This window comes from Neopelma chrysocephalum, unplaced genomic scaffold (genome assembly GCF_003984885.1).
Source record: "Neopelma chrysocephalum unplaced genomic scaffold, ASM398488v2 Primary Assembly neopelma1_43, whole genome shotgun sequence".
NCBI classification, from domain to species: Eukaryota; Metazoa; Chordata; class Aves; order Passeriformes; family Pipridae; genus Neopelma; species Neopelma chrysocephalum.
This window is the reverse complement of record NW_020897702.1, coordinates 5,191,164-5,218,558: the sequence shown is the minus strand read 5'-3', so window position 1 is coordinate 5,218,558 and position 27,395 is coordinate 5,191,164. Positions and strand designations below refer to the sequence as shown.

The 27,395-nt window shown below is 34.9% G+C and overlaps 1 protein-coding gene across 3 annotated transcripts in view; it reads right to left on the bottom strand.

The window, feature by feature from the left end:
• Positions 1-3,041: 3,041 nt before the first annotated feature.
• Positions 3,042-27,395, bottom strand: part of USP12 (ubiquitin specific peptidase 12) — a 34,002-nt gene continuing 9,648 nt past the window's right edge. The window contains exons 2-10 of one of the 3 annotated variants that reach the window (XM_027677834.1): positions 27,242-27,322; positions 24,558-24,624; positions 21,434-21,647; positions 17,836-18,062; positions 12,707-12,783; positions 12,443-12,526; positions 9,834-10,031; positions 7,982-8,060; positions 3,042-5,994 (exon numbers count right to left, since the gene is read on the bottom strand). In XM_027677834.1, coding sequence (XP_027533635.1) covers positions 5,893-5,994; positions 7,982-8,060; positions 9,834-10,031; positions 12,443-12,526; positions 12,707-12,783; positions 17,836-18,062; positions 21,434-21,647; positions 24,558-24,624; positions 27,242-27,315 — 1,122 coding nt within the window. In that variant the 5' untranslated portion in view covers positions 27,316-27,322 and the 3' untranslated portion in view covers positions 3,042-5,892. Of the gene's footprint in view, positions 5,995-7,981; positions 8,061-9,833; positions 10,032-12,442; positions 12,527-12,706; positions 12,784-17,835; positions 18,063-21,433; positions 21,648-24,557; positions 24,625-27,241; positions 27,323-27,395 lie in introns of those variants that run through there. The other 2 variants (XM_027677836.1, XM_027677835.1) reach the window with 2 other exon arrangements.

Sequence of the window (27,395 nt, the reverse complement as noted above, 5' to 3'; positions counted from 1 at the left end):
CTGAGGGTGCATATTAGTAATCTTCCTTGACATGGAAGATGCAGAGAGAAGACTGATGTGACATAACATTAGGATAATCAGCCTCTAGAAACACAAAGGAATGTGCATGCATGAAAGTAGGTAACTTGAGCTGAATGTCGTTAGCACATCTCGTCAGAGCTGATTAAAGCAGCCATTACAATGAAGAGACAGTCAGTGAAATAGAGTTGAAGTAACATAACAGTCACACCTCAAAGCAGTTAATGTCTATTAACCTGCCTTACGATGTGATGACATACAAATTCAGCTGATACTTGACAGCAGAGATTTTGAGTCATCCCTGGATATTGAATCACTTAATAACAGAGCATGCTAATAAAATATTTGGAGATCTTCAGTATTTGTTTTCTAAAATCAGTAATGGAAAATACAAAAATGAGTCCAAGTGAATAGTCAAAAATTCTTTTAGATCAGACCATTAAACGATTACATTCCCTGTGATTCACATATATACATAAATTGTTTCTGGAGGAGCACTCATCAATATAATCATATCCACCTAAAAAATCTGTGTTCAGATGTAAATTTCAAATATAGACTATAGACTAAATAGCAAATTAAACACACACACACACACAAAGGCATGAAAAAGCCTAAAATGGCAGGATGTTTTGAGCACCTCCTAAATTCTCCAAATACCATAAATCTGCATTAAATGTAGTATTTTGTCTTTTGGGAGGATGCTGCTTTCATATCTAGTGTGTTAATAAATAATTGTAAAGCTACTTCTTTCTATTTCCAGACAGATTCCTGCTGTGCACTCTCTCTCCTGGATAAGGTAAGCTGCAGAATGCAGATCAAGGACACGACTGATGTGTAATTAAAGCTCCCTAATGATGCCAACACAGGTTCTATAACAAAGAGCCAGGTACAGAGTACCTTGCTCTTTTCTGAGCCCTTGAAATCTCTTCTGCAAGCAGCAATCACAAGCCACTAGAGCAAAAGAATGTAATTTATTTGTACTTTCATGAAGAAACTAGAAGCTTTTACTCAGTTCATTTCAAAACTAGTGATGTCTGCAAATAATCTTCCTTATATATCCAACGCATTCTTACTAAAGTTACCCAAAAAACCATTTTTTAATATAAACAAAAGAAGGTTCATTTCTGCCTCACCACACTCTATCATTAAAATTGGAAACAACAGATTTCAGAGATCTCTGTATTTAAAAGATTAAGCCTGTGTTTGTTTGCATGGTAGTTGACTTGCATAGTTCATTTATAGCAATCAATCAGTAGCAAAGCTGCTGCGAAGTGAACAACCCTTGAATAGAGATTATGTAGAATATTCATTTCAGCAATAATTGAGTAGTTGGAGTCTGACATGTAAAGAGACTAATGTATTAAACATCTCACATTGTGAGAGGTTAGAGGACTTTGAAGCCTTACAAGGCCAAAAACAAAAAATGTGCATATCGCACTGTCATGAGAGAAAAAAAACCCTGAATTTCAACAGAGACAAAGATGGGGGAAGAAGTGGACATCTTATACAGTAAAGCCACTCTTTGAAAGCAAACAAGCCATACCTGGATTGTTTAAACTTTCAGAAAAGTCACAAAAGTATCTTCAATGTAATACTGCAGCCCACAGATAATTAACATGCATGATAATTAACTGAAATGAAGTTTTCTTCTCTACAGGTAAAGGTAACTGAAGAAACACATGGAGCGCTGGGTTCATCTATGGATACAATTTCAAATAAATGCTCTCAGACAACTTTAAAAAACCCAAACAAACCCAAAAATGAAAACAAAAAACCAAAACCACAAACCCAAACACCACCCAACCCTTTTTGGCATCCTCAGTTGTTAATGCATTTTCAACACTTTTTCAAAGCCCCCACTCTCCATCTTTTCAGCCCAAATTGAATTCTGTCACTGAACAAAGTCAGCAGTTAAACAGAAAAAAAGATGTCACCTCTTCATGTGTATAAGTACACAAAGCTTTGTGCATAAGAGAATTCATCCCTCTTCTTTTATAATCCACATTGTGGAGGTATAGTATGCTAAGAGACAACTATTAGTTTTGAATGAACAGTTAGAGAGCTAAAAAGAAGTAGTTACAGGGAATTTATGACATAACTGCACACAGTTAAGATCTTTCTGGTAAGGGCAAGTGGAAATTCCTGTAGGAAAAGGTAAGAAGAAACAAAGCTAAATAAGTTCTGGTAAACAAAGACTGAAGATTTCATGTATTAAAATTTCTTTTACTTACAAGGATGACCCCAATAATAAGACTATACCTTAACCTAGAGCTGAGAGACCAGATCAAACAGTGCAAGATAACGTTCCTTTAATTTTAATAAGGGAATTAGGAAAGTAACTAGAGGCCTCAGATATTTCAGGTTTTAAACATTACAAACATCACCCCCCAAAAGTAGCTAAGCAATACAGACTTTCATCTGTATATGATCCAAAAAACTGCACATGCAATAGTGCTTGTCAAACACTGAGACAGACATGGGGAACAAAGCAGGATGTCAAGCTTCAAGCTGCTGCTCCAGAAGGATGCAGATCTTCTGTGGATCTTGTGTTATACCTGCCAGTCCTATGCAGATGTCAAAGTCTGGCAGAGTATCTGAGGTGGCACCAAATCCCTACGTGCTAACACCTGAATGTCACCTAAGCAGATGCCATCTGATTTATGACTAACTTCTGAAAACACAATTCATTTTAAACCTTCATACAAGTAGCTGAACGCCTAAAAGTCACCATTTCTATGCAAAGAAAGGCCATGGATGTGGTCGTCAAATACACAAATATGTCAAGGTCTGAACTGTGTACTCCAAGTGAGGAATGATACCAAATTATACATGGATACCGTAACCAGCTGCACCTTTTTCTTCTGATGCTGGACTCCTGTTCGTTGTCAGTCTCTCTCTATGTTAGTGCTGGAAACACTCCTATTTTTCTTTCCTTCTGTTCTTCCTCCCACACAGTGGTGATCCAGGAAATCTCTTAGGTAATTTGGAGGCATATTTTGTAGCAAGATACACTTTTTTTAAAGGAAACAGAAGTGCAGAAAGAACAGTATTTCGAAACACTCCCTTCTCCTCTATCTCAGAAACCAATGACTTACTAAAAAACTAACCCTAGAGACTCACATCACCCTGCTGATGGCTGCCATTGAACGGTTTTCATAACAACACATTGAGTAAGATACATAACGCAGAGTATATAAACACACTTCGCCTTCCGTAGCTCAGGGCAGTCAGCTTAATACAGGAAGTTCCAGATACTTTTTTGGTTTGAAAACACTGCAAAGCACAAAAGGCAGCTGACTGACTATTAGGGCTCCACAAAGGATACAGTACGTATCTTTAGAGAACATACTTTATTTAATAGAAGTTTTTTGCTCCAATATACAAAATAAGGGACTGTAGTCCCAATTAACATTTACATAGTTACACAGCAAATAATTTCCACCATTTACAACAACTGACAACCTTCCCACACTCCTCACTGTATTACAGTCAAGAAAAATTCCTATAATGTTTTACATACCAATCAGTTATATTTCACATTTCTCTGTCTCTTTTAATTTATTTTTTTTTAACTTGCAGTTTCTGATACCAGTTAAATTAAGAACTTACAATTATTTCGGCTGCACTAAAAGAAAAATGAAATACATAATTTGGAATACTATCTCAAAACCCTATATAAAATAAAAGTCATTATCTTATAAAAATACATAGCAGGAGTAAAACCAGTGAAACAACAAAAATGCTTTAAATTTTGTTAGAGTATAAAATATTTAACAACTAGCCTCAGTTTCTAACTACATTAAAATAAACAAAAAAAAAGGAAAAAGAAGATAAAACATTTTAAATTAGCAAAAAGTAATATGACAGTTCTTTTGCAATACTGTACCTTAAGTATGCAAAGGACTTCATCCTTCTAACGTGCACCGTTATCCAACTGATTTACCCCCTTAACCCTTTTTCTACTGAAAGCTGAAAAAAGGTTTTAACGTTATTTGAATCCTTCAAGAAAATTCAATCATATTTTTCTGCATCTCCCACAATATTTAGGCTTTACTTTACAATGCTGGTAGATTAATCATGGTACATTATCTTCTATAAAAGAATTCTAGCCAAACCAAGGCATTAGAAACTCTGCATCTTACAAAAGCAATTTGTTACAGTATGACAGTTGCTAAATAGCCCAATTTATTTAGTGACCCTGTTAAAATTTGTTCAACTGAGTGAATAGGTGAAGTCATTTCCTGAGCTAAAAGATACAGGTAAGTAAATAGTTATAGCAGCAGACAGGAGACATTCTTTTTAAAAGTTGTAACAGTATCAATAAAATAATGTTAGAAAATTACAGTAATGTAAAAATCACAAGCTGAAGAGGGAGTGACAAGGACATCCAAGACCTGATTGCCATAATCTGGAATGCACATCCTATGACCTTCCAGAAATTACATTCAGCTACTGTCAGACAATGTACTCCTAAGTGAAGAATGTCAAATCACAACAGTTCACATTTCTTACAGATCAGGTGTTTTGTCAAGATTTAATTGTTAATGCTGTTTCACAAACCTAAAGCAAGGTAAACTGCCTAGTTTCAGAAATTTTCACTCTACAGGTCTTAAGTATAATTACTTTTAAAGGAATGTGGTATCTTCAGGCTCATGAAATTCCAAGCCTATTTCTTCTTATTACTCAGACGTAATTTAATGTTTAACAGAAGTTGATCCATTTTTTGGAGAGGAAATAATATTCTTAAAATTGTTTACTTTGATCCAAATCACTCTACTTAGTGTATGAACCATTTACAAATTATCAAAGAACTATAAAGACCAGTATACCACCACTGCACCACCATTTTCTTACAATATGCATTCTTAAAAGTCTTCTATGTCATAGCTTGATCACTTTTTTTCACCCATTAATGAAAAGAGGATATTCTAATTTTATTAAATAAAGTACCTCAGTTAGATACCAGTTCCTCCAGAAGGAAATCTCTCTCCTGTGTTATTAATTTTTTTCAGATATTGTAGGCATTGTCTTTACAATTTATATTGGCTCTTCTTAAACATAGTTATACTTAAACATAATTAGTTTTAATTCAAATTACTATATAAATTTCCAATACTCATTAGAATAAAGGACAATACACAAGATCCTAAGTTATAATAATTTATAAATAAAAATAAACTATTACAAACTAAATCCTTCCCCATACGGAGATTAAAAGCCATAATCTTGACTGATTGTTCCCGATCATACATTATAAATAATGTAAGCTTCTTCAGAGAAGCAAAACATACTTGCCTCCCCGACACCAGTTTACATCTTCAGTTAAACTACTACCATCAAGAAGGCAATTGTGTTGGGCCCAGATATATCTTCTTGCTTACATGTTAACCCTCTGATCCTCACCCTTTCAAACTTAAGCACAGGAAACTAACTTCATAAAGAATCCTTTACCTTTTATACATAAACTCTGTATAAAATACAGATTTCTTGTGCTCCTACTGCACCAATCTGGTAGTGCAGTTAGAACCTGATTCAAACTCCAATGAAGACTGTGAAAGGTTCTCCATGGCTTCAATGGGCTTTGAACTAGGATCACAGAGACAGTATTATCCAAATGAAAGTTCCTGCAAGAGTGGCTGGTATCTCTCTTTTTGCTTATGGGATGCAGTGGAGATGTGTAGTCAGCATGATACCTGAGCAAATAAAATGAAAATGATACGAAAGTTTTAAGAACCCAAACTCTTTGCTTAGTTGTGTGCAAACTGTGCTATTGCCCCTAGAGATCTCTGCTTTCTGTCTCTTCAGTGCTTGCTCCATTCCAGGATAGAGAGGATGTGAGACACAAAAATCTCTTTTCACTACCGTTCCCCCTCAGTCTCGAGACTGATAGAAGAGGATGTAACCAGACTCAGAGTTCTTTGAGATGTCTGATGTCAACCCGTAGAATTCTTCAATAGCTTGTGCATCAATTTTCTGTATGTAAAAAAAACCCAAAAATTTTAAAGTAGGAATATCTTGCATAATATATACATAAAATTAAGTTCCACCCTAAAATAATAAAATCCAAATAATTCTTAAACTTGTTATGTTTTGGCTTCCCCTCTGCCACCAACTGCACAGAGGGCAGCAGCTATATATGTCTTATATATAAATTTTTAAGTATTAAGTGACCCTACCGTAAGTGCAATCTTTACGTGCATTGCTTGCACAAATTTCACACAGAGAAATTTTAGAGACAACAATATCCCACTGAGACTTTTTATCAATATGAAGAATGCAAATACAAACTACCATTTCTAACTCTAAGCAGCATAATCCAAACAAGTGCAGAGGAAAATAAAAAGGCAGCAGAGAATGAAGGCTAACTTTTTCTATGTTTTTCACACAGACTGTTTGCTTGTGATACCGTTAGCTTAGAAAGTCTCCTATAATCAAGATTTAGAGTGAAAAATGGAAAACTTCTGTTGAGAAGGTGAAGAGTGTTGTCCGGTTCTGTTATCATTTTCAGCTATAAAAGAAACTGAAAGCAAGCTCTCTCTTGCCACATTTTAAATAAAAGGCAATTGGGCTGCAAACTATAAAAAGGTGAAGAGATAAGTTTTCTTTCACTTAGCTAGATTTTACTTAATCTCATTCCCATGACTTGAAATAAAACCTCTCTCAGGAAGGAATGAACTATGGGCCTAAATGTTAACGAGATGGTTTAGACTTAAGAACAAAAGGATTCTTTCCTTTCTCTTCAGATCGGTTATGAAAAAAAAAACCACATTACTGCCAGGTGTTACTGATTTGGAACTAGAGAGATTGTCCCTGATGTTTCTGTGCAGGGCTAAGGGTTGGACTTGATAATCTCGTGGGTCCCGTCCAACTCAGCAGTGACTCTGTGAATGATGCAATATGCTACAGCCCTCTCTCTTCACTGGAGGAAAGTGAACTTTCGACCTTATCAAGACATTTCAATTTACTGTGTATCTTGATAGGACGCAGAGGCAATCCTTTTACTTTCCCAACAGCTCTGTGTATTTCAGTGTTTGTCTTCTCCTGTGTGAAAAACTGTCCATAATGTGGCATAAGAGAAGAACTTTTCAATACCTTTGACTCATCCTGACAATTAACAATGTAAGTCCAATACCTGTTTCTTTTCTTTTTAATTATGCGGTTCTTGTGTATTGTAAGGAAAATGGAAACTATTAATTTTATAGATTTAATTAATTCAAATAAAGTCATGAAAAGCACTTGGACAGCACAATCGTACTTCTGTTCATGCACAAGCACAGATAAGGGAAAAAAAAGGAAGATGACAGAACAATACTCTCAGTAAGGAATAGAAGATAACTGATGAAACAGAAAGCCAAAATGGGTGAAGGGAATTCTGCTATTCCAAATTAGTTTTTTTTCTTTTTTTTCCTATTAAGAATAATTCCTAAAAACATGGCTAATATTAGCAAGTATACCACCAAAAGCAAAAGGCTCCTGCTTCAGGGATTAACTTTTAAATTTTAGGGTGAAATCTCAAAAATCTGCCTATTTTATATTTGTTGTACCTTTATTCTAAACAACCCAGGATACTTGATAAAACAGACTACCAGACTAATCTATTCCGTTAAATCATAAGCTCCTAGAAAGTATGAACAAAGGACTTGCTACAACAAATTGTCCTCAGAAAAAACTGCAGTAAAACTAATTTATCTGTATCTTCATTTGACATGCCTTCTGGCCACAGAATAGCTTATTAAACAAAGGTGAAAGATCATGGTCATAAACAAAGGAGCTTCTTTTAAGTATAAAACCCTAAATGCAATTCAAAGGATTGTACAGTCAAATTGTAAGGCACAGCTTTGCACTCACAGTTATTGCTCATTTAGATTGGGTTGAAACCTCTTCTCATTAGCATTCCCAGTCATTTTACTTTAAGTAAGCATATACACGAGGGGGTTACACGCACTGTGGTTGGGCTTACCTCAACAATATCATCATCAAAAAGCAACCAAAAATCATGACTCTTCACTATTGCAATATAATGTCCTCTGTTAGGGCCACTGTAAAACAAAATTAGAAAAGAACACAGACAATAACACATATGTATGTAGAAATGTATTTCATTTAATCATTTTTTTCTTGTAGAAAAGCAATACTTAACAGTAATTAAAATGGCTACCACTACAAATTCTGTTTGGATTTTCTCCCCCCCCTTTTTTTTTTACTGTCCACTTACATTATCTTCATAAGGTCTTACTTACCTCTATATTTAATACTGTGCTAAAAAAAATATTATAGTTTCAAATGAGGAATAAGCAGCACAGGCATTGAAAATACAAATGAAATTTTAAAAAAGAGACACAAGTGAAATCAAGAAAACATTCCAGTATTTCATAGAGAACAGATCCCAAACTATTTCTGATCTTCAGAAAGAAAAAGCCATAGAACTGCTGCTCATCTACATGAATCTCTTTATCTGGTCCACTGTAAGCAAAAACTGAATTAAAGTGGCAGTTTAGAAGTCTCAAGAAGCACAGCAATGAGAAGGGCTCCCAATTAAAACTATTATAATGCTCAGCTCTTCAGTTATGGCAGACAAGGAATTTCTCCACAGCTATGATAGAAAAAAAATCCACCAAAACTTTAGTGTCTTATTTCTCATCAGGTTTCAAGTAAGGAAATAATACACTTTCTGAAACAGCTGAACCTTACAACTGATAGTGGACAACTAGTTAAAGCAGTTCTGGAACTGCCCCAACTGGCTAACAGCGCTCATACAGTTTTCAACTGGCTAACAGTGCTCATACAGTTTTTATGTCCAGATCAGAGAGGGAAGGTTGCCATCTCTGAGGGACATGCCTGTGTACCAAATCACTAACACAAACAAAACCAGGGTTCATCTCCTGCCATGGCTCTGAGAATGGAGAAGTTCCCAAGACTGCAGCTTGAGTGAGGGAGACAGATAATGGTCAGAACAGTCAGAAAGAATTTTCCTTAAAATCCAGAACAAGAGTGTCCCAGGAAACCAGGGCACAAAGGCTTATTTTCCAAAACTGTCCACAATTGGCTGATTCGAGGTCTAATTATCTTTACTCTCTGCTCACTGTGAGAAAACTGATGAACTGGAGCAAATCACCCAAAGATGTAGTGAAATCAGCATTCCTAGTCATGAAACTGAGCCCCGTACAACCTAACCTAATGTCAGTTAGCCCTGCTTTGAGCTTTAAGTGGTTGACCTCACAATATAAATTATTCTGTGATTCTACATGTCAAATCGTAATTTTCAACTTCGGGGCTTTTATCTACTCAATAAGCACCTTGTAGAGCAGCCTGATTTTAAGCCTTGAAGGCACAAGAATATTTGTTGAATATAACAAAATCAAATACAAACCTAACAGTCATATTTTGAAAGCAATGAAACAAATTAATCAACAAAACTCATAATATATGGATATATTTCAGAAAATGTTGCTTTAGCCTTAAGAAAAATACCCACCCTAAAGGAAATGCTTGATAAAATAATCTTTCTACAATGCTTTCCTTCCTAAGGAACTTTTTCTTTTAGAAACTGTTTTTTTAAACATAATTAAGTTCATACAAAGATCTGTGATGTGAAATACAGTTATCACTTTTCAAAATGAACTGTCACAGCAAAAAAGATATATGTTCTGTCAGGACTGGTAGCTTCTCCCCACAACACTTTTTTTCCTAAAAAACTTTTCTTTTAAGAGTTCTTTAAATGCTATTGATTTATAGGATACTGGGTGCTTGGTGTTGTTTCTTTAAACATAGTTAGGCTTATACAAAAATCCCTTGCTTAAAACAGTTATTACCTTCCACAATGAACTACCACAGCAACAAGGTCATACATTCTGTCAGGATTGGTGGCATCTCCTGAGGTGTTAAATAAACGAAGCTCTAAAGGAAAAACTACTCTATAAGAGAGTTTTGTATATCGATGGAGCTGATCCATGTATTTAAATCTCTTCAAATGGAGAGCTAGAATCATAGGCAGCTTTTTTACTTTCATCCTGAAAAAAAAGAACCAAACAAAAAAACCAACTGTATTTTTAATATTCATCCAAAGCATTCAGTCAGTATCAACAAACAGGAAACCTATTTTACTGAAGTCTTTAAAAATTCTGCAAGCATTAAAAGAAACTCAAATAATCAGCTGTTTAAAAATAAGTCCTGTGTTGCTAAACTAAAGGGGGATTTTTAACAAATGAGAGAACTGAAAATATATTTAAAACAATGAACTACAATATATAAGAACAGCTGCGATGCATTCACATAATAATTTAGATCACATAGCACAGAATTCAATTTTTAAATGCATCTACCTATAGCTTTCCTGAGCTCCCAAAAGCCAAACCTAGATCCCACTTGCTATACAGTGGAGGTATTGCAACAGAGTTGTTTCAGAGATCCTGTTCCAGCTGAATTTCTCAGTAAACCAGCCAAGTCAAACAAGCTTTTTAAAATAAGCTTTGTTACACCGCTTTGTCACATAAGTATTACTCCAAATCTTCCTATCAAGCCATTCATTTTAAATTGCCAAGGGATACAAATAGCCCAGTGTTATACAACTACCTCCTACTACCCAAACAAGATAAGGCTGTGCTCTAGCACAACAATTTTGTACAAATGTTGCAGCAATGTTTTACAGCAGTCAAAGCCAGAAAGTGATAATCTAGTTTTACTGAGGGCTCACTGGCCCCTTTCCCTAGTTTGAGGTACTGAGATCTCACATCAGTGCTTACAAATCCTCCTCAGCCCACCATAGCTGGCCTGGCAACAGACTGCCACCCTTTGGGTAATAAATTTGCCCATACTAACAGAACCTCCAAGCTGAGTGCTCTGCTTCTTGGCACAGCCAACTGCCTTAGATCAGCACAGTGATGAATTTTTCAAAGTGCTTTCCGCCCCGACACGTAGCTCAAAAGTCTCAACAATACAGCCCCAGTTTGAGACATGTCTACTAAGACCTCATTTTCAGATAGTCAGGAAGTATGTTTGTACAATACAATCCTTTTTCAAAAGACAGTGGATTGTGAACAAATCCTTGAAAACTCACCTTTCTTCCCTTTTTCTCATTAAACTTAGACTGACAACAACCTGTAGGAAACCCTGCTACACTCAAATTTTCTCCATGCCCACAAAAGAACTAGGAAATAAAAACGACTGGAGAGGGGCAGAAAGATGACAGAAGCAACTATTTTTAGGAAGATTTACATTTTTATTATATTATGGCTATAATTTCTGCTCTAGTCCTTTTTTTCAATACTAAATCCTCTCCTTATAATGCAACTGTGTTTGATAATAGCAGCTCTTTCAATGGTGAAGAAATTTGGTACACCATCTTTGCTAGTTGAGTAGACACCAACACAGATAAACTGTGTTATAGAGATAGAAGAAAAATATGACTGTAGTGAAACTGAACTTAAGTTTCACATGAAAACCAAAATATAAACAATCAAAGCTGTGTTTTGCTAAGGAAGTGCCTACAGTACAGGTTTATGTCTACCCAACTTATATTGGTCAGGGATCACATTATCCACCACACAGAAAAAGAGCTAAAGCAACAGAAAACAACAGGTCAGACCTGGATTCCCAAGCTAATAGACACCAATTTGTAAGCTTAGGCAGCACGTTAAGGCAGACTTAGCAGATGAGATACACAAAAGCTGTGTGTTGAATCTATGGTAAACCAAATAACCAGTATCAGGGGCATAACCAGCAGAGTATGTCAGTGTTCCCACTCCTTCAACCAAATACTTCTCAGATAATAAATACCACACAGTGCACAAAATGAGAGGTTTTTCAAATGTGTGAACAGGACCAGAAGAATTATTAGGCAAACAAGAATTGTTTTTAGACATAATGAATTTCAGGCTTCAATGGAGCTTCTGATGACTTTCAGGAGCACTGTCAAGCAGAAGTTTGGCACAACTAACTAAAACACTTTTAAGAAACCAGAAACTCAGTTAACAAAAATAGTTACAAAAAGCACTATCAAAATTATTCTTTCAGCAACTGGAAAAAAATATTTTATTTTCAAGACAAAACCAGGTTTAAAAAGGTCACATACAATCTATGACTTTTCATCATTGCCAGTAGTCTTTTTTTTAGTCACTGACAGTTGAACTTGGCTTTTTAACTCATTTTTGGTCTTAAGACCATTCTTTCTCTCATTTGTAAAATAAATAATGATCAAAGGAGTCCCAAAATACTTTACATGGATTCTCATTACTCATGGAAATAGATACATTGAATTCTAGCAAGAGGAATGCAACCAAGTTATTCTTAAGTGGAAGAAGAGTGAGGAAAATTAAGGGAAAAAGGATGTTCTCTTCCTAAGACATACACATACAAAAGGAAATACAAGAGTATTTTCATGAAATGCATGGGTTATTTTTTTCCTTCCCTAAGTGCGATGTACCTTTTATGCGCTTCTTGCTTACTGCGACATTCTTCACAGTAATACTTGTATTCACTGCACAGAGTTTCTGTATTGCTGAAACCCCTGAAAAAAAAAAGCTATAAATACTAGTTTCTTATATTAGTTATTCAAATAAATGTACAATATAAACATAACTTTATACACTTAAATCTATGTAAGATAGAACTGTGAGCTTCTAGTTTTATGTCCTGCTTTCTGGGTAACAGGTAAATACAAATTACAAAAATTCAGATTTTTGTCTACCTTAAACAGTGAGTGATTGAAGTATTCTGCTCCACGTCAACTGAAAGGTCTAAGAAGTCTTCATCTTTGCTGCTTACCTGAATGAAAAGAAGAACCAGCAGAACACAGTTAAAACAAGTTATACTGATTTACCTGTTTTTCAGTGTACCATTTTCTATTGATGGAATGAATCTTCTACCTTACAACATCCTTTTAAAAATTTTTGCAAGCGGCTTTTCTATTTCAGAGATTTGCTAGATCTCTGCTTCTGATTTTGTTCACAAAGAGGGAAGTGTATATGTGTCTGTGGGTGTATACCATACTGTGATTTCAGCTCAACAATATTAATATCAAGTTTCTTCTACACCTCACTCTTTTCAAAAGAACAGAATCCCTGGGATTCTTCTATTTAGAGCACTTCCCTCAAACTGAAAGTTACGTATTTGCATATCATAGTATACCTAATAAAGAGTACAAATATTTTGAAGCCTCCTCCTGGCTAGATTCATACTCTGAAATGAACAGCAGATAGTAAATTTGGTGAATGAGAGCTTGGGGCTTGATCTGAGAGAGGCAGAATAATGCATAGTCAGTTCTCTAAAAAACGCAAGAATAACAATTAAGCAAACCAGAAAATTCTAGAAGAAGAAAATAAATTCCACCACAAATCCTGACAAATGATGAACAAAATCCACAGCTGCCCTGAAAACCAACTATGTTATTAAAGTTTCAGGAAATAATGATCTGCAACCTTAACTTTTGTCTGCTAGCATGTCCTCTCTGTGTCTAGAGATACTCAATGTCACTGATGAAATGTCTTCTGCCCAGGTACAAAAATAAATGCTTTTAGAAAAGATGCCGGACTGCAATTTCTTGATTGAAAGCAGGAAAAGTGAAACAGCTACAGGAGAACTAATGTAAGTTGATCTTTAAAACATACAAGTCTTATGTTCCCTTTTCAATTCAGAATAAAAAAAAAATTGGAAAGTTGTTCTCTGATTATCAAGAGATGAGACACACAGCTCCTTAGGTGACATACATGAAAAAAAAAAAAGGATAAAAGCAGATGGTCAAGACAACCATTTTTGAGAACTGATACCATAGGGCAAATCCAAAAACTTAAGAAATTAGGTTGAAAGCTTCTGTTAATATCTATGAGAGGACTGGCCAAGGATTCCTCCCACTGTTCTGTACCTTGTTTTTTCAAGAATAAGTGTGCATGTAAAAAAATGCCAGTATGCCAGTACACATCATATCTACTGCATCATTCACACTTTTGGAGAGATCACAAAACATATATGGAAAACTTCCAATATATTTAGAGTGGAAAAAAAAAAGCCACCTGCATCTTCAGTGTGCTGCATGTTTCCTGTCTTCAGGGATGTACTATGGTTTAGTTGTGTGGACAAGTCTTCAAAATATGCCACAACAAACCACTTTTGGAATTATCAAACCTGAATTTGTAACACTAAGAACTCTGGTGGGAATCATCTTAGCCTAGGGATTAAGAACAGCTCAGAAAAAAAAAATCAGTTATAGAAAATACTCTTGCTGCTGCAGTCTTCAGCTAGGACAGCTGGAATTAAGGAGTCATGTGATCAGTGTTATTCAGACATGCAATTAGATAATTCTTCCTCTCTTCGTCTAATCAAAGAAAATTCCATGAAACAATACAGATTTCACAGGCAGTTTTATCCCATGCAGAAGCTGTAGGGGCAGAGAGAATACGGACAAGAAGAAAGGGATGTGTTGGACCTGGTTAAAAAGAGATTGGCACTGAAAACAGAAGTTTGCAAAAGGAGTATTTCCATTCTCTGTGAAAACAGGGCCTTAAAAAACCTCTCTTAGGTTAGCCAGTCCACTGTGCACTTAGGATCATGAAGAACCATTAAAGGCTTTATTCTAAGAATAGCCAAGTGGACTTTTTTCCATTTATGTTGATAAATTATAATTTGCTTTTCTTAATTTTTAAGTTTCTTTGAACATTAGTATTTGAACAGATTTTTTTTAATATTAAATCAAAAAGTTTTAATTTTAAAAAAAAAGAGAAAAAAATATAAAAAAGCCACTTTCCACTCTTACCAGCCCCCCATTCACTCCTTCTGTAAAGGTGCTCTTTCAAATCAACATCACTAAGACTCAATCAACATCTCAGACTACAATCACCAACGCTCAGTCATCTATAGCATTAAAAAAGATGGCCATGATCAGAAAACCTCATCACTCGCAGAATCAAGCCTGATGTGTTCAAAAAGTCATCTGAGTAGTCCTAACAGGAGCATTTGAGTAACAGTGAAGAATTCAGATGTTCCAGGGTTGTGGCTAAAGGGGATGGTAACTGTTCTCACATCAAGAACATGATCTGCACTCACACAGCTCAGCTGTACTCTGATGGCCAAAGCTGTACGAAACAGAAAGCTCAGAAGGCTGACACTCATAGAATCTGCTATTTCTTACAGTTTGGAATTTTACTAGCAGTGTGAATCGGCTCACTCACAATAGAGCTTTTGCAGCTGTAGACTCCCATGTGTGCTAAGACACGAAGTAGTTTTAAAAGAAGCTGAAACAAAGGACATTATTTATCTTAGTTTTAAGAAAAAAGAGAGCAAAAGAAAATAGGGGCATAGTTAAGGTTTCTATAGTAAGAAAGAGGACTGAGATTTTCCTTATTGCCTCCTCTTAGTCCCAAATGGAATTGAGCCAAAGATTTTTATGCATTGAAGAGTTGTTTGGACATAAGAGCAAGACCATCACCTGGAGAAAAACATCACTGATATGTATGGTGCTTTTGATCCAAGACGATTTCCTATTTTTGTCTGTAGAAGTACCAGCCACATTTAGCTGGTTCAAATTTAATCTTAATGAAGTCAATTACATTATTTTCTGGCTTACTGTTATTCTTCCTTAAACTGTGAGAGAAATCTGTAAAACCAATGAACTTCTAAATAATTTTTAGCAATTAGCCACAAAATTTCCATTCACTTTAACATACTGCCTCTATCAAGGAAGGGTGAAAGCATTATAACAAGAAATCACATTAAAAGCATGTAAAGACAACTTACAATCCCTTTTGTAACATATTCATTTAATAGCATGCCTTGTCCCACAAGACAAAACTTTGTTAAAGAATTGCATCTATGTTCCTTATATTCCACTGTCCATACTTAAATAGAAGATAAATCTTTAGCCAGTTATTTTTTATCTTTAAGATAGGCTAATGAAACAATGCCTCCTGGAAAGATGCTCTTTTCTGTAATCAGTACAATTAAAATTAGAATAAAATTTTGCCATGTTCATTTAAGGAACATTGAGTAGGTTTGGCCAGTTGGAATATAATCATTGTCACTTTGAGCAAAGATATATTATGCTTTACATATTTAAGTATGCACTGAATTCCAAATTTAAATTTAAAATATGCTAAGGTTATTGTCTTATCATAAATAAGCACTAATTCATCCACCTTTGCTATGTAATCTCTTACAAGAGCTATATCCAAGTACTCCTGACATTTCAAGTTTTATTTCTAAACACAGAAAGAATCTAAGTGCCAACAGCTCTTAATAAACATTAAGAAACCCATATATATTCACTATATTTGACAATAAGACATCAATCACAGTAATATTACTTATGTAATAAGTGCTCATGTTCAGGTAGCTATGTTTTAATTAGACACAAGCTGATATACTAAATAGACAGAAGCTGATAAAATAGCTTCCAGATTATTAGGGCTTGGAAAGGCCCTAATAATCTAAGACCCAATGTATATTAAAACACTGAATTTTAAGTTCAACTGACCAAGGAGGCACAGTGGCAAACCTATATGGTGCATCTTGTTCAGCAATACCTAATAGAAACACAGAACTGAGCAATGTTAGTAAAATTCTCAAAACTGTGACAGGCCTGATAACAAATAAAATATACTGGCAAAGACCATTTTAAAATTGCATTAAGGACTGTGCCTAGATCAAAATTCTGACAGCAGTAATTCATTATGCCACAGTGAGGAAAGGTAGTGATGACAGTCATGTGAAAAGACTGAACTAAACTCATGTTTCAAGAAGAATTTAAAAAAAACAGTTCAAGAACTAAAAGAGAAGCAATTGACAGTTGCCAAGAAAAACGTATTAAGGAGGGAAAATCTACCATAAAGAAAATACGGTAGCCAGAAATCAGTACCTAAATTACTCCAAGTCTGCGGTTACATTACATATAACATTATGAACCTATTTTCTTTGAAATAAGAGGGAGGTATTTCTAGAAGACAGAAAAGACTACATGTGAAATATACAGATTCAATGAATTCCTCCTTTCCAATGTCATGCCAAAATATGTGCATTACTAATTTAGTTAAAGAAAACAGGTATGAAGAGTCATACAGAAACCACAGTTGTTTAGCTTTTTACAATCTCTAAGGTGTAGACCATGACAGAATTACTGTAATTTTCAAATTGTGCTGCTTCTACTTTTTCCCAATGGTAAAATTCAATTATAAGTTTTTATGAAATATGTTCTTTCTCTTATTGTAGAACTTCTCAAAGAAAATTTTAGTATAGCATACTCAAAGAGCATACTTATTTCTCAGGGTGTAGTATTAGAAGAATTCCTATGGACAGACATTTAGGAAAGAATTACTTTTCTTGCACATTAAATTGTGTTTTTTGAGAATCTTGATTTACTGTCTCAGTGCCAAAAGCCAACCATAGTACCTTGATTTCAATGGCTTTAAATTTAAAAATTAGAAATCAATGGAAACTGATTCAGAATACTTATTTATGGAATATATCACTAAGCATGATGTTAAGACATTAAATTTGAGACAAATTTCACACCTTCAAATAGCAGGCTTCATTGCTCTAAATAATGCATCAATTTAGAATATTCTTATCTAAGTTTTGAAGTTATGATCACACTGACAAAAATCCAATTGGGCATTTCCCTAATACTGCCCAAGTGTCTTTTCCTACAATTCATGCATCAGCTGCTGAAATGTTCTAACAAAGAAAAAAACAAAAATATTTATACAAATGTAAGATTACTAAGGAAAAAAAACCTAATCTACTCTGTTAGTCCGTTGGGATAAATGAATCATGAAACATGAAGTAGTGAAATATGTCAGAATTAATTTTATAAGGTATATACAGACTTACAGTTTCACATGTAAGACATCTGGTTTCATTAGTTAATGTTCCCTGAAAGATTTCATGAACCCAGGTTGGATCTGGTGGGCTGTTATTTTCATTGTCGATGTTGCCATTGGGCAGGCGACCATTTTGTTTCTCTTGTTTTCTTTCCTCTTGCAGGATATCCGCAATTGTATTTAATAGATAGTTTAAGAACTCATGTGCATCCTGCTGCATGTAGTTATCAAAAAGCTCTACAAGATAAAACAAAAGATTTTTTTAATTAATCAGTCAGTGCTATACTACAAAAAAGGATTTTATTAGAGTCAAATTTCAAAACCATTGCTTTATTTCATATCTTGAATCATTCATGACAATACAACACCAACCCAAAATGCATACTTGACAAACTAAGTCAAAAATATAGGGGGTGCGGAAAAGGAACAGCAAGTCAGACAGAAATAACTCAGCTGATGAGAATTAACAGAAGACTGAATCATTCTGCAAGAAAACTAGGGCACAATTCAACTACTTAAACACAGGTGTACATGTAGTGCCACCTGAAATGTTACAGTTCATCCCATCCAGCCTCCAGATGCCACTGGATCTCCTACAGGCACTATGCTATCTCTGCCAAGCTTAGGTCAATGTCTTGGATAACACCAGGCATCTCAAATAGCATTAGATGTTGATATTTCCCAGAAATTACCTGAGAACTTCCAATAAGAAGTGTTTCATTATCTGTATGATGCTTCATTGTCCATATAAGAGGGATGAGGCCCTCTGCATGTCCTCAGTTTGTCAACATTTCTAAGCACAATATTTTTCAAATTAATTCAGTGGAAAGGGATAGTTTCACTGCCACATACTTGCAATGTATAGCAATGACACAGATTAAAACATAAATCTGATCTTTCTTACAAATCTACTCTCTTGATCATGTTCAAACTGAAAACATAGTTAATTGCAGTCCCCTGGGATACCAACCTGAGAAATCCTCTGCTGGTAGAAGTTCTCACATGAGGAATGAGACTAAGAAAACCATAAAGGTATTGTATCAGCTGGAGTAATAATTAATTTACAATTCTCTCTGACCAGGAATTGTTACAAGAAATTTACCTGCCAATTTAAAAAGCATTCTATATCACTGGCTAATATCATGCAAGTCTGTTAAATGTGCAATTACTTCAACTTGCAGTTTAAGAATGTACTAAGAGACAAGCCTTCAGGACTGGAAAGATAAACGAAAAAGATACTCAGTGAAGGTTAAGTTTTGAAATGCATACAGGCACTCCATGGAAGTTCTACTGTCATTCACTTGATGACATCCAGGAGTAAACTTCAAATAGAAAAAAAAATCCTGAATTATTTTTGGAGTAGGGAAAACTTGATGCTAATCTAGATCATCTGGAGAGGTTAAGTAGCACAATAGGTCAGCCAAGAGTATGAACCATGTAGCTTACTTAGTGAACTACTACACTATTTTCAATACAGTTAGTTTCACTAAGTTCAATCCAGCCAACTGTAAGGTCTTTATTTAATTGAGTAAATCAAGGCAGAACAAGAGCTACAAGTCTCTTGAGGTAAAACACTTCAGAGGTTCTTCACAGTGTTATATCACAGGCCTCTCAGGGCTATGTGCCCAGTCAGTAAATTAGCATGAAGTACAACAGGATGAAAGCTACACATTGTTCATTTAATGATTAAAAGAAATTTATGCAAACGTAACAGTATACCTTCAAGCCAGCAGCTGCTTCCCAGCCAGTTAAACTTTACAGTCATTAATAAAGAATCATAGAATGGCTTGGGTTAGAAGGGACCTTAAAGATCAACTACTTCTTTCCCCCCAGGGACACCTTCCCCTAGACCAGGTTACTCAAAGCCCCATTTAACCTGGCCTTGAACACTTCCAAGGATGGGGTGTCCACAAGTTCTCTAGGCAACCTATTCCAGTGCCTCACCACTCTCACAGTGAAGACTTTTTTCCTAAAATCTAATCTAAACCTACCCTCTTCCAGTTCAAAGCCCTTCCCCCTTGCCTTATCACTAAATACCCTCGTAAAAAGTCTCTCTCCAGCTTAGAGATGTGTAATATATGTATATTGTATTCAGACATCAAAAATAAAGATGGAAGATCAGCTTTGTAGTCTGGAACACATTAAGACTGTCCTCAGTTATCACCCTGGTATAGCTGGATACTGACTGAAACAGACTCTAGATTGGTGTTGCATACCTACCTGGTTCTTTAACTAACTCTTCTCAAAATTATATACCTTTACAATAAGCACTCAATAGCATATATGATGCCCATGTAATTGCAGCCTGAATTTAGCTATTTATTTGTACAAAAGGTGAGAGTATCATCATTAAGAGAGACCCAAAAAGACAACAACAGTTGAACTTTCACACCTGATTTCTCTAATAAAGATTTTCCAATTGCCTTGTCCTATACAGAACTTTAGTGGTATGAGGTAATTACACATTACAAAGAATAATTCTTATCATGAACTTAATGGCTCCCATGGTTTACTTTCTGCTTTCCATTTGAATTATTCTCTGCATTTGTTACAATGAACTGTTTCTGTAAATGCATCAACATACAAGCATACTTACTCAAATATACTTGCCAAAGAATGGAATGACAGTTTTCTACTCTTCATAGATAGGTAAGTGACTGAGAGAGCTTTTTTTTAACAATATTATTACAACTTATGGTATGCATTTGTTGGAAGGGCCACCTCAAATTAGGAATGTCATTATAGTATTTTATTTCTTGTTTATACTACACATATAGTCATCATACCAGTTAAACACTTTTTCCGTCAGCATATATAGTCTCAGAAACATTACAATAGTATGAACATGTCTATTGCAGCAGCGTTAAATATGGTACCTCCTGCAGTTTATTTAAATCTACTGGTTATTTTTTGGAAAAAAAAAGTTGTATTTTTAAAAAAGTGTATCCAAATTGAATAGTAGATTATAAGGTTTTGTTTATATTTTAACATCAAATTATTTTCTAAAACATTTTGACCAATTAGCCTTGCAGACAGGAAACAAGAAACGTTAAAAATCTCTGGAAATCTCTTGAAATTTAGGATATCAATTACATTTCAAAAATATTTTGCAAAAATTACTTAGTGATTTTAAAATTCATTAATCCTTTAAAGAGCAGTTCAAGCTATGTATTGCAAAAATTCTAAATTAATTTTAAAATGTGGGGGGTTTTAAGCCAGATTCTTGCAGGGAAGTCTTAACATCCTTTCCACACACTCAGTTTGTGAGACTGATTCCTGCATTCAAAATTATTTTTTTTAACAAAGAACAAGGGTTTTACAGTGAATTTTGATTATAAATCTAAAATTCACAGAGAAGCAAAACTAGCAAGCAATTTCATAAGTGGACAGCGACAATACACTTTAGTTCTACATGAACAGAGAAAGACAAGGTTTCTCTCTCAAAATGGCTCCAGGGTTACACTTTTACTCTAGGGTCACTTCTTGTTTATACTGCAGCACCAAGAACACTTTCTCTGTGGAACAAATATGTAGGTATTTCACTATGTCAGCTTCAGAATTAAATCATAATTGCTATGATTATTACACAAGAAAAAGATAAAAGTTACCATTTTCTTTTCGCAATCTTGTTATAAATTTCTTGGGAGGTATTACTCCAACTTTTTTCTTCTGGGTTGCTATACTGTGGAAAAGATCAGCTAAGCATGTAAGGAGATTCTCTTTTTTTCTTGGTTGACTCTTGTATGCTAAGACTTTGTCTCGAAATGGTCGACAAAAATAAAGTGCCTGAAGAACTGAATTGCAGTAGCATGTATTCCCAAACTATAAAATAAGAGAGAGATCTATTAGTTTGCATTGTATTACTGTAGAAAGATAAAATCAAATCCAAAGTATAATAGGGTGCATAAGCAGGGGCCAACTTTCTGCAAGTCATTTCTTCCTGACTAAGGTAGTAAAGCATAATACCGTTTCACAAAGGATTACCTAGTAGACTGTATGTAAATACAAGAAAAACCTAGATAAACTTGAACAAGACTAATATTGGTAATATTTTGCATCTACTTGGATCAAAATGTTCAACAAATACCCCCAGTTTCACAACTCCCAAAATATGCTCAGGTAAAAATATCTGTCTATGACACATCTGCCACAACAGGAAAGAACAGGCACAGCATGACCCTGTACTGTGAAGAAATTCAGCTGTAAATGGAGAGCTTCTCATAAACTTCAGAAATTGGATTCTTCAATCTTAATAGCTGTCATCAAAGTCAGAAATAACTGCTTTAACCTGTTCCTACATTTTCAGTTCTCATTTTAGAGTGACAGGATTGGTATTCGAGAGTTTTCTTAAACCAATGTGACATGGCTTGTTTAGGATTTAAACCTATGATAGTTGGTAGTTTCAAATCAAGGCTGCAAAGAAAAGAATATCCGATTTGGATGTGTACTTTTTGAAGGAGGCAAGCCACTGAATTGAAAGGGAGCAAGAGGAGTCAGCAAGAAAAGCACCCAGAACCCCCTCTGTACCAGGACACTCCAGATGGGACACTCCAGGTGTTCCTCTTCTCCAGACTCCTTGGAGTTCTTAAGCATTGGAGTCTTGTGCTCACTGACATTGTCTCCAGCTCACCCCAATACTGTAAACCTCCCCATCACGTCTGTGAAGGCAATGTGAGCTGTTGGTGGATAAAGTCATTCTCATTTTATGCTGCCCTTCTCTAGTGAAACCTATTATTTAACACTGAAAGTGTGGAAAAAATCTTTATAAAGGCCCTCAGCAAGTAATCCAACCTTTCTGCTGCAGTCGTGCAACCTGCAAATTGAAACACAAACCTACTACACACACTCTGTAAAATGTGAAAATAATGTTCATATTTACATTGTATATAAAGATAGTAGCACATAGAAGTAGCAAATTCTGAGACTATATTGTGATGGGGAGACTTTTATAGCAAAAAGTGCATTTAGAGATATTTTAAGAGCAGGTTCTTTCAATAGGGAAAAAGAACTAAAAGCTTTTATATCTCAGGAATAACAGGGAAGTAACTATTTTTTGCTCTCTCTCAACTAAGACAATGACAAACAAGAACACCATGTGATTTAATCGCAAAACTTATAACTTAATTGCTTTCCTTTATTTTAAATTAATGAAATATGAAGAACTACTTTCTAAATAACCAAGACACACTCAAAGAATAAGTAAGAAGTGTATTTTAAAAAATATATTAAGATGTCATACAATATCCATATTAAAAAGTGAAGAAATTAACATTTATTAATTTTACTTATTTAAGCTAGGGGAATGCTTATATTAGCTTCCTTGTGGTCCAAATCTGCAATCAAGTCAATAAACTTAATAGGAAAACCAGGGCTTTTTTCTTTAAAGGCAGCAGATGAAATCACACAGTAGCCTATGTCAAAATATTTAATATTGTAAGCTATTTATGAGTTTATAATTAGAAATAGCCATAAAAAGAGAGTGTTCAGAAAGATCTTAAAATTTAATCAAATTGAAGAAGTGCTAAAATTTCTACAGCAAGTGTCAAAAGATGAAAAGGAAGCAAATCAGAAATTTCATAAAATTCAAATTTTAAAAAGGAAGAGTTTGATGATAAATTAATTAGAATGGTAACCATGCAGTGAGAGATGTCCGAAATATGAAGAACTCAGAATACGAACAAAATTCAGATTAATTTAATATGAATGTATGTTAACCTACATGCCTGTGAGTATGAAATTAAAGCAATCAGATTAAGTTCATAAAAGGTTTTCTTCAACCAAATTCAGAAAGATAGTAGGCAATAGAAGACTGAAAAAAAACTCCTGAAGAAAATCTAATTAGTTCACATTTATCTCTAAAGCATCAGTCTTTATTGCTTCAACCTTCCAAATCTTTCTAAAATAAATGCTTCCAATCATTAAAAAGTTATAATGACACCTATACTGAACAACAAGGGGGAAAAGGTAGGGAGGTTTCTAGACTAAGCAAATAGGGAATTTAATAAATTAATAAATGCTGGTCTTACCACCACTATTACTTTAGTTCGCATCTTTGACTCCATTACAGAAAAACGCCCAACACCTTGATCCAGTCTCCCCACCACCCGCTAAACACCTATACTCTGTTTTCTGATTCTGGGTCTTCAATACTTGGCTCTGCTGCAAACCTGGCAAGGGACACTTTCCTTCTACCCACTCCAACGTCAGCACTGCCTCAGTGGCACAACACTGGTGAGTGCAAGTGCTGAACTGTGTAACTTCATGCCTCAAGTTTGCCCCACAATAGCAGCAGAAAACTGTAAGAAAGACCATCATCATAATTTTGTATCTTAAATTGTTAGCCTGTATGGGATACAAAAACTCCTCTATCTCCTTTGGGAGAGAGGAGAGACCACGTACAGCAGGGTTATTTTAACCAGTGTTTTCAACTAGTTTATTGTTTGCCTCCTTGTTTCTGCGAAGACCATCTTATGTTGTGCATATCTAAGGAAAGTAAAAAAAAAAAAGACCTTTTCTCCTTTCATCACTTCATGTTGTTCTTCTGTTCTGAATTCTGAGAAATCAGATTATTTCCTTTAACAAAAATACTGCATTCTCCCTGTTTTCCACACAACTTTTTTTTCTTTTAAATTCTGAAATCAAGATTACAACACCCAAACCTTTGTGGAAATAATAGAAATGACACAATGGGGAAATTTGCAACAAAAACACTGCACATCTACGAATGCTTACAGTCTTATAGTTTACTCTTCTGATGCACATACAACTGGGAAGAAACTTGGTTGTTGAACCCCCAAATCTACAAAAACAAACAAGAAGTTTACAAGAACTCAGATCTGGTTGGAACACTGTCTTTTTGCAGCTCTAGGGTTCCTCACAGCTCTGATGCACTGGCAGCTCTGGCAACTTCTAGCTGTTGCAATGGGCCACTCCAGTAAACAGGATTTCTCCAAAACACACAGATCCATTGCAAGAGACTGAATAACCAACCTTTCTGCTCTAGAAGTCTGGTAAACTGCTAAAGAGTTACCAGAGTAGCTCTTCGAGATTAAAAATCTTATTTCATGCTCACTGGATAAAATGATTTAATTTGTGAAGCACATAGGTTTGAATAGTTTACATTACTGCACTGTAGAGGAAAACAACGACAGGCAGACTTGATGTTCCTCACTGTCCCTTATGCATGGGACATAACACTATTAACACTTTCATCTTACCACATATCTTAAATAATTCCTGCTGATTTAGTGGATGGTATTGTCCTTTCAAGTCTAAACTGAATTTTCCATTCCTATCAACCATCTGGTCTTCCATGTGTTTCCCATACTTGCCCTTTCTTAAGTCTTCTTTTACCTCAAGTTGTTCTTTCAGCACATCCTCAGAATAATCCCTAGATTCTGCCACAAGCTGGAAAAGAGATAAGATAGTGCTCCTACTTCCTCTTCTTTTACGCTACCTCTGGATAAATTGGCAGCCCTCTATTTCAGAATTGTCATCTTTACCTAAAATCCTTTTCTGTCTTCCAGACATCTCAAATGTCTAGCTATCACACAGTTAGAAGAGAGCTACTGACTTTCACATTATCTCCCTTTTTTCCATTACTGTGGACAAACTTAGAACAAACAAAATTGATAAACAAATTAGAAAAATTCAGCAGTAAATGTTAATGAACCTCTAAGAGGTTCACTTCTTGCAGTTCCTACAAAACAATTAGAGAAATCAATGAAGGCAAAAGTTGTGATTTCAATCACTTCTCAATCTAACAGTACTCAATTTATTATGTAATTATCTAGTATTCATTCTCATTCTGTCATTCTTTCTAAATGGCCATTGGCTATAGTTTGTTATTTTTCCTTTTCCTGACAGATTTACATTCTGCAAGCTTATTACACATTAAATTGTGCATATTGTGCATACATACTGTGCTAGTAAACACAACCCATAGAACAGATCTGAAAACCATTTAAGGAACAATATGACTGAATTTATTTAGCCAACTACTGTACCTGAGAAACAGCATCAGTGTACTATAAATGTAATGGGATCCCATTTTACTATTTGTTACAATTCAAAGAATTTTGGTCCATAAAACTTTATTGTTTGAAGCTAAAATAAGCAACATTCCTGTAGTACACAGAAAGTTGAAAGCACTCTGAGGTATCTTAGCTGCTTGTCCATTACATGTATGGTTGAGGGCAATGACTTAAAGGCAGATATCCTTTTGAATTTCCTACTCCCTCTTGGGTACAGAGAGCCAGAATTTGTTGATGGTCATTATATATTAGGAAGATTATCCTCTATTGAAACTTTTCTTAAGGGTACAAACTATGTAAAACTTCAAGATTTGGTATACAACACCATTTTACTGTTTTAAGTCTTAAATCCTCTCAGGACTACGACAAGAAATTAGGAAAACAGCTTATCTGTCAATAGAGTAACAGATTTGAGAAATCTGTTTGTGGAAAAATGGAAAGCCTAAGCTTTGCTGCAGAACTATCAAGTATTAACAGTTAAACTGATGTATTTCCTTTTTTGAGAGAAACAACGTCATTCTGAGGGCATTTCAATTGTCATGAGAAAGGAAAAGAAATCATTAATATAAGTCATGGTGTCTGAGAGGCATCTAAGTCAGCTTATCAGGAAGTATTTACTGACTTCACAACATATACTTGGACTGCAGACTCTTGAACAATGTCAGTGCTACGAGCCTGGAGATAGAGACATATGTTACAGTAGCAGGACAACATCTAAATAATTATTTTCATTAAGAAAAGCAGGACAATGCCACTTGTTAAATCAATTTTGCTTAAATATGTACTTTCTGAAGCCCCAATAAATAATTTTAATAGTTCTTGTCAGTATAATGCAATTTCTAAAAAGATATACTTTTCATTAGTAATACTAGAAATTAAAATTTAAATTATTCCTTAAAACTAACTGTTGAATCAAAGAATTTATTACGTTTTTTCTACCATTGCTTTTTTGGGCTCAGTATTTTCTTTTTAACCTTAATACAAATAGCAGATATAAACATTTCAGATTATCAATAGTCTTTCACAATTTTTTTTCTTGTAATGTTTTTATTTCACTTAGATTGGCATATTATGAACTACAAGCTACATATTTTAAGTAGCTTTTTCTAAGACTTATACATTTTAACAGCCTACAATAGACTTGGCTGTTTCAATATCCTAAAATTTGTAAAATGGAATAAAATATTCAATATCGAGTTCATTTCAACAATTACTTCAGCAGCATATTTCAACAAATACACTGAACACTGAAAACGTATTTCAATAGTATGATTCAATGACTGTATCTTTCAGTGTTTCACTTATTCACTCAGTCGCAATCTCGAAATTTAACAAACCCACTCCTAGCATTTTGAAGCAACGAAGTTATGGTCTGAAACTTACATTAACCAAACCAAAATAGTGCTCATTGACTGGAAATTGTTCCGGACCAATCTCTTTCTCCAAAGCTGAGGCATTGGCGCCCTAGAAAAAAATCAAAAGCAGTAAAATATGAGTATTGTAACTACATACACAGTGATATGGCATTTGTCATATC